Source organism: Muntiacus reevesi, chromosome 1, assembly GCF_963930625.1.
Source record: "Muntiacus reevesi chromosome 1, mMunRee1.1, whole genome shotgun sequence".
Lineage (NCBI taxonomy): Eukaryota > Metazoa > Chordata > Mammalia > Artiodactyla > Cervidae > Muntiacus > Muntiacus reevesi.
Genome location: NC_089249.1, coordinates 31671243 through 31687120, shown reverse-complemented (window position 1 = coordinate 31687120; position 15878 = coordinate 31671243). Strand labels below are relative to the sequence as shown.

General features: G+C 36.2%; 1 protein-coding gene across 9 annotated transcripts in view; it reads right to left on the bottom strand.

Moving 5' to 3' along the window:
• SOX5 (SRY-box transcription factor 5) overlaps positions 1-15878 on the bottom strand; it is a 1093182-nt gene that overhangs the window by 104938 nt on the left and 972366 nt on the right. For all 9 annotated transcript variants that reach the window (XM_065940365.1, XM_065940375.1, XM_065940347.1 and 6 more), the window contains one exon: positions 14915-15000. In XM_065940365.1, coding sequence (XP_065796437.1) covers positions 14915-15000 — 86 coding nt within the window. The remainder of the gene's footprint in view (positions 1-14914; positions 15001-15878) is intronic.

The following is a 15878-nucleotide window of genomic DNA, read 5'->3' as shown; positions in this document are numbered from 1 at the left end:
GTAAAAGAGAGAGAGAGATTTCCAAGAGGAAAAGAGGTAGATTTCTGTAAGTAGCCTCCTATTTTAAAATCTTTAATATCCCTAAGGATTGAAAAGTTTACAGAGCCAAACCACTTGGCTGTATTGTGCAAAATAACTCAGCATTCTGATTAGTGCTATGATGCTTTTTAATGTCAAACTGTTATTTATTTATTTATTTCTGACATAGAGCAGGACGGTATGGTCCTTGTCCTCCATGTCCTCAGCCTGCCTTTTGTCTGTGGAAAAATTTTAGCCAAAGAACAAGTTTAATCAAAAAAGTGAGAACATGTAAAAACAAAGAGAAAAGAGTCAAAGGAGACCAAATAATAATAGATTAGTCATTAAACATAATGAAGGATCTTTAGTTCCTTCTCAAGGACTATAGATAATATTCTGAGCCATATGCTGTGAGCTGTCTTACACACACTGAAACCCCCATCAGGTGGAAGACGTTAACTATATGATGGCTAGACTGTAACCATGACATAAGCTGCCACAATTTCGAGAACTGGCCTCAAGAAGTGGAAACAAACCGACCCTGACACTGAAGATTAATTGTACTTAATGAATAATCAAGATGACACTGATCAGTCAGACCACTGATGACCAATTTCAAGATGACTCAGAGCTGACTGGGCTGCTTCTGCATGTAATCCACCCTGTCTGTCTATAAAGACTCTAGCCCATTGACTCTCAGAGTAGCGGGGTAAGGGGTGGACTCAGCTTTTGGACAGGAGTCTCTTCCCCCTTCCCCCACTGGCATCCAAAATAAAACAAACTTTCCTTTTCACCAACCTTGTTTCTTTATTGCCTTTTTGAATGGGAGTAGCTGGATCCCACTTTAGGTTACATTTCCACACAGCCCTCTTTTCCTGGGCATAAGGCTGGGATTAGGTTGTCTATTGGGTGGTCTAGCCCTGGACTGACCTGCTCATCTTCCTTCTCCTTTCATGAAGGTGTAATAGAATAACAAAACCTTTGGTGCTAGCTTTACTACTTCCAGGTTTCTACAGCTTTCTTGCTTTTGAATGCATTCGGTCAATGGTTGCCTCAGCATCTTTCTCACATATTTTCTTTGACAGTACATGAATAAGTGTATCACAAATCAGAGAAGGCCACTTGTAAGGTGCAAAGTCTCCTTTTGGGGATTTCCAGGGCTGTAGTTTCTTTCACAATGCTTTGTTTGTTTCATTTCCTCCTTTCTTCCGTGATACACTCACAAGCATATTAAAAATAAGATAACTTGAGAGTTGACCAGGTTAAATCACTTGAGACCAGACTCACATATCACTTTAGAAGCAGGTTGAGCGCAGAACCCTTATTTGTTAATCCCTTATTTGGGGAGCAGTTTGGGAGGTTAGAATGATCAAGACATACCAACTGCTTTGGATGCTATTATTATGCCCTAACCATTCAGCCTTGCTGGAAAACTCTCCCAATTATAACAAAACACTGTAACTTTCCATCAACATACAGCTTCTCCCTCAAAAGGAAAAGTCTGTTCTATTCACACACAATCATCGATGTCACAGAAGCAAAGACATTCTAGTAACTCTTACAGAATGGAAAGAAATAGAGAGATACATTATTTTTAGGAAGAACTGAAACAGTTTTTGTGTAGTCAGTACATGTAGAAGAAAGGTTTTGATATTTAAGGATATTTTCATAAAGACTTTCAGCTTATTTTAAATATGAGGGCATGGCTCCCAAAGAGTGTATTCAACACTAACTTAAATTGAGATGGATAACTCCATTTGCCATATACCTCTGTAGTACAGAACATAATTGCCGTATCTTAGAAAAGTACTTGCTAACTTAAAATATGGAAGAATTTGTTGGACTCATTTCTGACAGTGGAGAAATCCCTGAATATAGGATACAATGACAAGGATAAGAGCCTCTAATGATGGCTAAATTCTTATGCTTATGCTCTACTAAGCATCTAGAACATAGTATCTCTTTTAATCCTCACAACAGCTTTATCATGAAGGAACAGAATTATCACATTTCACAAGGAAAGAAACTGAGATGAAGAGGTATTCATTAGAGCTCAAGCTCATAACCCATCATACTGTAGTGAAAGTTGCTCAGTCATGTCCAACTCTTTGCCACCCATGGACATAGCCCTCCAGGCTCCTCTGTCCACAGGATTCTCCAGAATCCCACTGGAGTGTGTTGCCATTTCTTCCTCCAGGGGATCTTCCCAACCCAGGGATTGAACCCGGGTCTCCTACATTGCAGGCAGATTTTTTTTTTTACCACCTGTGCCTCCAGGGAAGCCCTCATCAAAGTATAGGTACCATTTAAATATTATTTATTTGTAAGATTTATTTTACATATTTATTTTAAAAGTTTTTTTTAATTTTTCCTTTTTTTAAATAATAAATTGAGGAAAAAGCCTTAAAGAAAGAAAGAAAGAAAAAACAAGTCATCAGGTCATCTAACTGATCAACTGATCACTGTTCTACTATACCTATAAATTACTGAATGGTTACACAGCTAAGACTGAGCTCATGAAAACTATATATTTTCTGGTTTTATACTGCATTTAATGATAGCTTGTGTCTAAGGTGACACTGAAACATCCAAACTTAAAATTCCTCTGGAAGGAAACCAGATATAAGATGAATCAAATTAAGATGAGAATAAAAATGAAGAAAAGTTAGGACCTCTGCTTTTTTTCTATCGTTTAGTTTAATGTTGTGGCTTATCTTCTATACATTAATCAAATGTTTTAACTATACTCTTTCTAACAATTTATGATTCCTTGAAAACCAGAGAACTAGTTTCAGGGGAAAGCTAATCATATCTGTGAGTTGTATAGAGCACAGTAATAGTAGAGTACAATAGAGTAAAATTTCAGAGGGAAACTTATTATCGTAAAGCAACTATTATAGATGGAGAGACAATATTTTCAGTAGTTCCGCCTCATTTCCAAAAGGAAGTAACTGCAATTTTAACGATTACTATTACCTTTTTCATTCTACATTGAAGAAGTTCTAGAATAGCAAGAGCAAGGGAGAACACTTGCAATTTCCACGTTGGAGGTATTAATTGCGCTGGCCCGCTGCTCACCGTACAAAGTTATTGGGGAACACTGTGTATATTTCTCTGTTTCTTCCTGTCCCTTCCCTTTACCAAGAAGCCACTCGGGGGAAAAAGGCAGTATGGCATCAAGCAAAAGGTCAGAATTAAGAAAGATGGAATAATTAAGGGTTCCTTTCCCTCCTCCCATTTCTTTTCAAGCCATTGGTTTGGCAGAACAATTCTGAGAAATTTCCACAGGAAACAGCAAATTTGAAATATGCTGGGCTGGCTTACGCTTTTTATCTGAAGGAATCGAATAGGGATCTATTTTCAAGTCTCACAAAGATCCTTGCCAACCAAATGGAGCTCAATATTGTAACAGGGTTTTTCTCCTTAGTCTTTCTCTCAGAACACTTCATTTATCAGTGCAAAATCTTATCTGCATTATTATATAATCAACTTTTGAATACTATCTTTCTTCGAAGAACCAAATAAAATATCAACAAGACTTGTGATGTAAACAATCTTACTTTGAACCTTTTATGAAAAAATAGATATGAAACAGCACGCTTCTCTGTTGTTTTGTTTTCTGAATTCCTTGATCTTTCAATAGCTTTTCACAAAAGAATTAATTCACAGAGCACAATCAGTGAACTCAGCAAACTGAAAGCAATTCAGAAGGTTGCCATTGTTACTAATATGCAAATCCTACCCATTGTTTTATGCATCCTTAATTTAATGGTCTAAATGCAAAAATATCAATTTTTCTCCCCTCCCTTTATACAAAACAACTTAAAAATAATATACATGAATGTATGCATTTATTTTTAAGGATACCATGGAAAAACGTGAAGAAGCTAGATTTAGCTTTCAGCTGCCAGGATTCCAGGCACACTTCTGTTAATGTCTGATTTATCCAGGCCACTATTTAAAGTCTAAATTACCTCATCAATAATATTCAAGAGATGCAATAGAAGGATGGTTTTTTAAATTCTGTTTTAGCAGCAGAATCTTTTATTCAAACAATCTCAGCCAGTAGAATTCAATCTATAAGACAAATAAAAGTGAATGGTACTGTTTGATGGTGGTTGGAGCCACTTGGACTCTTGTGAACAGTTTGAACCAAATGCTTTTACAGGTCTTTGAGGTCCATTTTATTTCAAATAGGAATAGGACAGGAGGCTGTATGACTTTCTTCAAATTCTATTCCATTTTTGCATGTCATTCATTCTCTTATATTTCAAGCTCCTCTATGATCCATCAAGAATTTTTAGCTAATTTATTTTTGCATTCTGTATGATGCTTAGGTTAGTAACTTACAAAGAATAAATATTTACTGAGTAAATAAAATTTCCAGGATACTGTGGGGTTTATAAAATAATTTGCCTCCACATTCAAGTTTGAAAACATAGGAACTATTTCCTTAAAGAAACTAATGATAAGTTTGTGTGTGTATATGTGTGTGAGCGCTGCTCAGTCATGTCTGACTCTGCGACCCCATGGCCTAGAGAGCCAGGCCCCTCTATCCGTGGAACTTTGCAGGCAGGGACACTGGAGTGGGTTGCCATTGCCTTCTCCAGGGGATCTTCCCGATCCAGAGATCGAACTCATATCTCCTGCATTGACAGATGGGATTCTTTACCACTGAGCCACCTGGGAAACCCTGAGAAACAGTTTAGCCCTACAGTGAGGGAACAGAATGATAGATAGATGTTTTAGAAAATATTCTATTAATATATTTCAAGAAATGTATGCTCTGCAGAGTTATACCAGAAAAAATTTTATATCATTTATTTTAAAACAAATTATTACATTAAAAGCATCTATGTAAATAACTTATTTTAAATTTTATAAGTCATTTATTTAGAATAGTTGCCAGCAGCTCAGAGAGATAATTCATTTGCATTACATGCATGGAAAAATATGATTGACAGGAGACATTATTGTCATTTTATAGATATAAATATTGAGATAAAGAGTGAGCAATAGCAAACCACAGATCTATACTTCAAGTAACTTCTCAGCTTTTTTTTTGAATAATTAAACTCATTGCTTCCTATAGATTCTTGTGATGGGCCTTAAAATTATACAACACAGGGGACAGAAATTATTTCCTTGTAAATAAGACAATGTGTTTCAATTTTACTAACTTGCTTTAGATTCTGAACTGCAAAATAAATCAACATAAGAAAAGTATGCTGGACTTCCCTGGTGGTACAGTGGTTAAGAATTCACCAGCCAATGCAGGAGACAAGGGTTTGATCCCTGGTCTGGGAAGATTCCACATGCGGGAGAGTAACTCAGCCCGAGTGCCAAAACTACTGAGCCCATGCGCCCTAGAGCCTGTGCTCTGCAACAAGAGAAGCCACTGCAACGAGAAACAGAGGAGCCCCTACTCGCTGCAACTAGAGAAACACAGCACGCAGCAACGAAGACTCAGCGCATACAAAAATAAATTTAAATTTTTAAAAAAAGTGTGCCCAGTTTTCATTTGCAAGGCTGACTTTTTTAAGCCATAAAAATTAGTTTAATATCAGCTAATAATATTAATCAACTAATAATGCGTGTGTGCACTCAGGATTCTTTACCACTGTGCCACCTGGGAAGCCCAATCAACTAACAATACCAAACATTTATCATTACTTAGAACATAGTATTTGATAAATTATAATTAATTCAATTATTGCCCTAAGACTTTCTGTATATTACCTCATTTAATCCTCACAATAACATATCATTTATATCTATAGTTTACAGACAAGAAAACTATAACATAGAGAGGTTAGGTAACTTGCCCAGAATCACAGAGGCAGTAAATAGCAGAACCATGATTTAAGGCACAGATGGCTGTGGTTTTTAACCATTTTAACCACACTTTTAGCCTCTCATTAAGTATCAGTGACTCAAAATATTAATCTAAAGACAATGCCTTAATATAATAATAAACTGTTTTGCTTTAGTCTATGCTATTTTTCCTCTAACTATTGCCTGCCAAGAGACTTTTTTCTTTGCCTGCTAAGAGACTTTTACTGTATATAATTATCTACAAAGACTTCTGCCCTATGTTTACCTGTTATATGCAATATAATTTACATATTCCAGCTGCATGCTTTGAGATTTAGTCATCCAAATAATGGATCGTATTTGTGGATAATGTTCAACAATTTTCTGGTACCAAAACCAAGGTTTGTTTCTCTTAAGGAGCATCTGTCTTCATTTGGGTTCCTTAGGCTCAAGATTCTTATCGTTTCTATTAAAGTAATAACTTTTCAGCTCAGTTCACTCAGTCATGTCCGACTCTTTGCAACTCCATGGACTGCTGCACACCAAACTTCCCTGCCCATCACCAACTCGCGGAGCTTGCTCAAACTCATGTTCATCAAGTCGGTATGCCATCCAACCGATTAACTTTTACTTATGTAGAATTTTACTCCTAAAGTTGAATTTGTCTTCATAAGACATTCCTTGAATAAATTAAACATAATCTAAACTGACAATTATGTTTAAGGACCTGATTTCTGATATAAATACAATCTGTGAATCTGAAGAATTTTAGTTTCTCTTCTTTCTTATATATAACCAAAACTAGAGAATTGGGTATTTCTGTTTTTCTTGATAAAACAAAAAACCTGTACACTTCCAAAATTACAACAAACTGGTGTTGTTCCTAGGATTGCATCTACTGTTGGCCTTGAGCCTAGCAATCCTTTTGTATATGGTAACTAGCTTAGAAACATTTTAGAGTAACCTAACCATGTTGTGATTAAGAGAACACAGAATGCCATCGAGGAATGGGCATGAACTTGTGACCAGGAAACCAGGCATTGATAAATCATTTATATTACTTAAGTATAGTCAGTGGGAGAACTTCAAATACAATTTTAAAGTTTACCATTTAATTGACCATTACAATAAAGAGAGATAGGGTGGAAAAGCGCATGTGTACTGATGTTTCTGTTAGCTTGTAATGAGACACCATCAAACTGCTGGAAACAAGGCAATACAGGAATAGTGTGAAAAAGACGCTGCCGGTACTATCTCCATTGTGCAAATGTCAGACAGCTCCCGGGAACCCTAGGGGTGGTAATAACTATGGATGCAGCTCCTACCAGGTTTTTCCTTAAAGGAGATTCTTGAACACTGCTGGGTTCTGACTCTAGCCCATATGGGCTTGGAGAAGTCAGGGGAAATGTTGGCTGCACTTTTTCAGGCCTATTTACATAAGTTCTTTAGTATTCAGGATGTCTCTGTATATAATTTAATTGTTGTTGGGGTTTTTTTGCCTCTATTAATACATATGCAAATGACTCACACTTGCAGCTGTGCTGTATTAATCATATGTGCGCTTCTGTCTGTCTGCCCTGCAGGCTCAGGGTCGAAGGGAGAGGAAAGGAGGGAATTCATTCTTTTAACCTGCAAGAAAACTCACTCATGCAGACAGAAGTCCAACAGCAAACAACACACCAGGGTTGCGACTGAAATGAAGAACAGTTGATGATTTTCCACCCTGTGTGGAAATGACGGTGACCTGAGAAATAAACTGAAGAGTAGAGCGTCTAGGTAGATAAAGATGAGTACTTTACAAGAATTAATCTTGTAAGTATTCCTTCAATAAGAAGGTAAAAAGCCTCATGTCTACATCTCTCCATATGGTTATTTCTTCCTTATTGATTTTCTGGGGGTTTCTTTTGGTCAGATACATGAAGACATGCTCAGTCACTATAGCGCGCTGGGAAATATGAAGCATTTGTCTGTGTCCTGTCATAATTATTGACCTCCTTCAGAGACTGGCAGGAGGTTAATAAAAAGATGAACTTCATTTTTTCATCCACATTTATCTTGTTGCTACTTTTGGCCAGAGAGAAACTGAAGCCATTTCCGCCATGACTTCCATGTACCTTTGATAGCTAGGAAAAAAAGATTGATTTTAGTTGATATTCTATATAATTCATTCTCTCCTCTGATCAGGAACTGTAGCTCTATGGGATTTCATTTATGACAACTTGTAAGTTAAGAGTCTTTATTCCAAAAATATTATTAAGTAGTTTAAAAATAATTCTACTAAAATCAGTAAAAGGTAAATTAATTTAATAAAATTCTTGGAATGAACGCTATTTGTTCAGTTGAGTAAAATATGTACATCCAAAAAGAATTTCAACCTTTTTTCCCCTGCTTAGGATTATTAATCACTGGTTGGAGTCGACATTTTTGGCTTCCTATAGGTAGAACAGGTGGCAACCGTCTTGGCCAACACAAATATGGTATTTATAAAGTGAGAAATAAGTGGATAAATATTTTCTTCTAATTTCCAATCTTAGAAACCTAGTTTAAGAAACAGAAATAGGATACTACACCACAATTCTTACTATTTATCAAAAAGTTCATGATGTCCATTAAGTAAAATGCAAATTAATGACAGTAAATACGAGAAATAAATGTTACATGGACTGTTGCCATCATCTAGTTTCATTAATTATAGACAATTTGCTTAACTGATTTTATCTAGTCACAAATATCCAGAAGATTCAAAATGTAAGTTTATTTTGCTTAAATAATTATACTCACTTCTTACTGTGGAAATGAAGATAGATTAGTTTTCTATATAAGTTAATATCCCTCCTTTAAAAAAGACAATATTAGGAGAACAAATATCAAAAGGCATCCTTGGCTCTTGGAAGAAAAATAAGTAGTCTGAAGAAGAAGGGGAAAGGAAAAAAGAGAAAGGGGTAAAGAGTATATGAGATTGCTAACTGGCTAGTTAGTATTTTGATAATACATCTCTCCACTATTTAGAAATAATTCCCTTTAGTGTTGTATTGTCATGGTGAGTCCTACTGAGTCAAAAGCACCTCTAGCAATTCATATTCTTATGTACGTCTGTATACATGTTAACAAACAACATAGAAATAAGCTAATGTTGAAATGTTTGTTTTTCCCACAAATTATGACTTAAATGAATCATATCAACTATAATAAATGCTAAAACACATACTTTATTCAGCAGCCCATGTTTATAAATAAGATAAAAGGAGGAAGGAACAGAAGAGATAGAGCTATGGCTTTCTTATATACTAAAAATCTTTTAATAAGGGTTGAAAAAACATACTGTTCCATGGTATCTAAATTAATATCATTTATTCCAGAAATTAAACATATACTGCTTTGTTATCTTATTAAAAATGATGATGACCATTAGCTCATGATAGTTTCTTCATTTGATTACTATGTACTGAATACCACCTACTTGCTAGGTAGGCATTTTCCCAAGCACTTGAGATACATTACTGTTCAACAACAACAAAATACATTCCCTCCATTATTTGAAACAGGCAGATAATAAAAAGGGAACATATTATGCAAGTTATACAGTATGTTTGAATATGACTAGTGCTCTAGAAAAAAAAAAAGCAGAATAAGGGAAATAGAAGTGTGGTATCTCTGGGAGGGTTATGATTTCAAGAGGTTACTCAGACCAAGACTAGGAGAGGGGACATTAGAGAAAATTCTTGAATGAAGTGAATTAGCCTTCCAGGCAGGGGGACAGGTAATGTAAAACTCTAAAGTGACAGCATACCTTGGCAAGTCAAGGGACAGCAAAGGATCTAATTAGCTGGAACACAATGAATAAGGCAGTGTAGAGCAGAATTATTATAAACGCAATTTTTAAACACTGTAGTGCCAAACATGGTACTAGTAATGTAGAGTTTCTACAAAGATGAATATCAATTTATACGGGAAATTAATCATTAATATTCAGCTTAAATCCACTATTATAAAGAAGAGTAGTGAGTTAACAAAGATACATAATTTATTTTAAGTGTAATGTTAAGATTAATTCTTCATCCTTTAGTTTCATTAATACTTATCAAGTCCCTTAAATACTTCAAGTACGTGCAAATGATGGGTGGGTCAATAACTTCATAGATTATGCCATCTGGTAGAAGCCAAAATGTAGGATTTAGAACATATTCCACAAGTGCCATGAGAGGGAAAATACAGTGTACTCTAGGCATACATGAGAGCTACATTAATCCAGACCTGAAGACAATGAAGACTTCCCTGAAAAAGTGAAGTTTTCCTTTGCAATCTCAGGGATAAGTAGGAGTTGGCTTGGTAAAAAAAGGTGGGTGATAGGGTTCTGAAAAGAGAAAATACCACGTGTAAAGATCCAGAAGGGAGAGAGAACTTGAAAACACCATGTAATTTAAGGTATTTAAGTAGGAGAAGGCCATGGTCAGAATCATAAAGATCATTCTGACAAAAGTATACAGGAGAGTGTGTGTTGAAGAGGGCAAGATGAGGACTGAAAGGCCAGTTCAGGGGCTACTGGGGTTAACTATGCAAGCTGTGAAGGTAGCAAGATTCACAGAGTGACAGTTAATATGCCAAAAAAACAAAACAAAACAGATTATTGATATATTTAGTAGGTGGAATGAATAGAAAGATAATGAATGTATAGGTCCAGAGGAAGAAGGAAGAAAAGTTAAAGATGGTATTCATGCTTCCCAGGGAAACAGATGGAATGGAGCCATTTGCTAAGATCAAAGAATCAGCAGGTCAGAGGGCAAGGAAGATAAGTGGTCAGGTCCATTTTGTAGTCGGTTTATTGTGCATATAAATATCTATGTTTCTTCTTAGTTACCAACAAATAGTTGGCTATATGGATCTGAAACTCAGGAAAGGCTTAAAAGCTTAGGAAAAGGCTCAGAGGAGACAAAGACAGATATTTTGTTATAATAGAAATAAATAAAATGGTGCCTGAGCACAACATTTTAATTTGTATGTTTTATACACAACTCAGATTGTCATTCTTCTTACTCATATTTCTCTATAAAAATAAATATTTGACAAGACTTAGACTATTTTAGGGGCTTCCCCGGTGGCTCAATGATAAAGAATTTGCCTGCAATGCAGGAGATGCACAGGAGATGTGGATTTGATTCTTGGGTTGGGAAGATATCCTGGAGAAGGAAATGGTAACCCACTCCAGTATTCTTGCCTGGAGAATCACCTTGGACAAAGGAGTCTGGTGGACTACAGTCCATAGGGTCACAAAGAGTTGGACATGACTGAATGACCAAGCATGCACAGAGACTATTTTAATTGCTCCTAAAAATATACATAGTAAGGTGATTTTTTAACGTAAAGTATTTCATGAAAGTGCAAGTGTTAGTTGAACACTAGCATCTGACTCTGCGACCTCATAGACTATAGCCCACCAGGCTCCTCTATCCATGGGATTCTCCAGGCAAGAATACTGGAGTGGGTTGCCATTCTCCAGGATATCTTCCCAAATCAGGGATCAAACCTGGGTCTCTTGCATTGCAGGCAGATTGTTTGCCATCTGAGCCACCACGGATTCCCAAAGTATTTCTTACTGCATGAAAAATATTTTCTTATTTTATCCAGAAACATGAAGTGATAGTTAAGTAATAAATAGTGGTCTAATTTAAAACATGTCATTTTGCTTGTCTTTTAAGACTATTGTACTTGACATTATTTCTTCTTTAATAAAGGTCTTGGCTATTGGTTTTACTTATTATTTTCCAAGTGTGCACAACTATGCGCAAAAGATAATTTCAAAGGAAAATGAATGGTAGGTAAACAACTGTGAATAGAAATGTATTTATAGGGTCCTTTCTTAGATCTAGATGTTCAAAAAGAGAAGCTCGAATCAACACATATCTGTGTAAAGAGTTATGAAATAGAAAATTCAGAGTCTGAAGTAGACAGCTGTCATGAATCCTATTTACTTCAGTATTGCAATGCATATATAGGGTTTGTATGAGTACCAATTAATCAGTCTTATTGTCATAACTTTATTACAAGTTACTGAGTTATAAGCAAATGTCTAAAGAAGGGCAACATCTCTAAACTTTAAAATAAAATCTCCTGTATTTGGAAAAACATATAAAATTGCTTTAAAACCATAGATATTGGATTCTGTGACCCAGTTTTCTTGTCAAATGGAGTTATTAAGACATAATACAAAGTGTTGCAATAAGAATTAAATGAGCTAATCTTTGTATGAAAGCCTTACCAGAGAACCTAACATAAGAACATGGGACTGAACTTCCATAAAAGAAAGATAATCTTAAGTTACTGAAAGGGACTCAAAAGTGACGAAGTCTACTCCAGGTACTATTAAGCAATGGAAAAATGGAGATTTATCAGTATAATTAAAAGCAGAGTTTGGAGAAAATTAAAACTGGCTCATATATTATACTCCATTGAGATGAAACTTCACAGAAGTAGGTTCACAAGACTGGAGGGAACATTGGGTTTGGTTGAAGAGAAGACTTCTGCCTAGACACTGTAGGGAGCTTTTCCCTGCCCTGTCTGGGAAGGTCTGTGGAGAAGAAAAGAATGTGGATGCTGTTTTAATGCAAGGGAAGGAAGAGTATGCAGGTCTCCTTTGCAGCTCTGGGGAATGCTGAAGTCAAGGTTACGGATCTGTGAATACAGTGTTAGGAACAGGAGTAGAAAAGTAGGCTGGTGCAGACACCTGAGCAAAAGTGAGAGTAAGTCCACTTCAAAGAAAAGCCAGACTCTCTGCTATGACACGTGCTTGAAACACGTATTTGGATTTGAGTACTTCTTTTTAATCACAAGCAAAAAGCATGTGCGTGTGTGTGTTTTAATAGAAGTTAACGACTTATCATGAAAAGGTAAGACTACTAATTTTCTCATTGTTCCACAGTGTTGGTTTATGTGTACTCAGTCACTCAGTCCTGTCCAACTCTGTGCGACCCCATGGTCTGTAGCCCGCCAGCCTCCTCTGCCCATGGGACTGCCAGGCAAGGATACTGGAGAGGGTTGCCTTTTCCTCCTCTTGGTGATTTTCCCAACACAGGGATCTGAGTCTCTTCTGTCTCCTGCGCTGACAGGTGGATTCTTAGCCACTAGCGCCACCTGGGAAGCCCAATCTGAGTTCCTAACTAAAATTCATATATTTTAATGCGCACAAAGCCACCTTACATAAAATATCTTTATCCCATTTACAGATCAAATTATAGTTGCCCTGCCCTGTTCTGTGCTCAGTCATGTCTGACTCTGTGACTCCACAGACTGTAGCCCACCAGGCTCCTCCGTCCACGGGATTCTCCAGGCAAGAATACTAGAGTGGGTTGCCATGCCCTCCTCCAGGGGATCTTCCTGACTCTGGGATCGAACCTGCATCTCTTGCATCTCCTGCATTGGCAGGCAGATTCTTTACCACAGTTGAAGCAAAGGCAAATATGTTTGGTGTCTTTTTTCTTATTTTGTGATAAACACAGTTTCTGTATTCTTACATTTTAAGGGAATCTGATATCATATCATAAGGGCAGAAATAAAACTTAATTTGTGTAAAAATATTCTAATACTATTCTTTTTAGAAATATAAGTTCAGACTGCTACCTAGCAAAGCTGGTTTCTACTGGCATATAACAATGAAACACAGGCAATACCTCCAGCTTGCCTGTGTTCCCTCTCATCACTGATCCAATGGTGAAAGGAAATGAGAATGTCTAATTTGTTTTGAAAACTGACAGCCTAGATCTCTAAAACTCCTATTTTCCACATTCAAATCTATTGCTGGATATTCTTCCCTCTTCCTTTAATCCCACTACTCTTTTTAGTTTTACCTATTATAGCTACTTCTCTGTATTGTAGTTATTTTTCAGATTTCAAAGGATAACAAATGTTGTTACTTTTATTGTCCCCATGGTTCCAACACTTCCTAAAGTTATTTCCAGCTCAAAGAAACAGAAACTCACACCGTAGTTTTTTTTGGAGAAAAGGTAGAATAGGAATGACTGTTATTAACCTCTGTAGAACACAGTATGTCTCAGCTCCTCCTGTGTTTCCCTCCTGTGAGACTCAACCAGTTTCTCAGAAACCCACCACATCTTCTGACAGTTCCCTCTGCCGACCAGATGCATCTGTCTTTTGATGCTACAATTTAAACTGTATTTTCCTTATAGGCTAAGGTCATCTATCATGACAATGCACTTTCATGAATACAACTTAATTTTGTAAAGCACGAGTGCTTCATGCTTGACTTTACCAGCATACTGTGTCTTTCAGGCAAAGGAAAATATAACACTTCTCACAAGGGGAGATTAATCCTATTATTAGATGATTTGTTATTCCCATTAACTGTGTAACTATAAAGTCCCAAACAACAGAAACAAGGGTGGTAGGATGCTGACTGAAAGATTTAAACAGTTAATGAAAGATACCTTTAATATAATTTAATTGATATTCTTTCCAACTCCAGAGACAAAATTTCTAAAATCACTTGGGCATCTGATAGAGTTATCACTGACATTCAAGAATATATGGAAATATAGCTTCTGCTGGGCCAAAAAAAGTGGATGTTGGGATAAAGTTGTGTTCATTTAGGCATCTACTTATTTGGTCTACTTATTCTTGCTTATCCAACTGAGCTGGCATTAGCAGGAAAATAAAGAGATCTACAGAGTGCTTCAAAAATACTGAGCATCTTGAACAATTTTAAATGTAATTTTGTTAAGCTGTCTTGATCCATAAGTATCTGAATATCTTTTGTAACTTTTTCCTTCTTTTTATCTTGATGAAGACCATTCTGTGATGAAATTATGACAGACAGTAATCAAAGTAAAACTACAGCTCATTTTGTTAAATCATACCAGGCAATAAAAAAATTACAAGTTATCTTTAGTACAGAAAACAGGACTAAAAATAAAAAAAAACAACTTTGGGTTGAGAATCAGTACACATAAATTCAAAAACAAAAAAGTGCGAGGCAAATATGACTAGTCAGTTATATTCTGCGTTAACAGGATAATAGCTGTTTTCGATATTTACTTAACCTTGGTCTCCGGCGTATTGTTTCCTGACTTACCTGCAGTTGGAGTGGGCCTAAGCCTGGTGTTGCCGCGGCAGCAGCTGCCATGGTAGTCGGGATCAGCTGGACGGGGTAAGGGTCACCTACGTAAGAGAATAACAGAGGCGTCAGCACCTTTTATCTGCTCTCCACCTGCAAATTAAACTCATGCATTCACTCCTTCCAAAAGCCTTCTTTTGTGTGCCTTGCCTAGGCCTAATGAAAAGCTCTATTGTGCAGCTTTTTACTAACACTCTTTTCACAATTCTGGCTGAGAGAGGAATGTGAATAAAAGGCACAAGCAATTAAGGCGGAAACCTCATCCTTTTTTCATGATGTATTTAGGAAAATGGGAGGAAAAAGTGCGCATTGATCAGAGGGCTGCTCTTTCGAACACACACACACACACACACACACACACACACACATCACACCTGATAATCTTGATATGAGCACACCAAGTCCTCAGCAAATTTAAAATGTTATAAAAAGAATTTAACTAAACTTCATTTTACTTTAACAAACTAAGCTCTCAATATTTAGGCCAAGTGGCTGATCTTTTGAATGCTATGTTACTGTCTTGATTCAAATAACATCTTAAATAATGTTTCATGGACAAAGTCATTATAAAGGAAAAAATCTGATGCATTTTTAAAAGTTATGTAAAGTACTAGTTATCTTTATTTCCAGAGACAAATGTTTAAAAAATATACTGTAAAAGAAAAAGAATATAGGTGGTTTTTCCCAAAGGTTTTCTTTTTGTGGGAATACCTAAAACACTAAAAAATTTAAGCAATTAAAAATTAAAGTTTTAATATAGATGATCTATAAAAATACAGACATACACAAACATCTATACATATATACATATATTATAGAATATTTTTTGATGCAAATAAAAATTTTTTTCCACTTAGTAAAGAGGTACAATGGATATCTGCAGAGCCTGGTGATGTACTAACAGATATGTACATTATTAGTC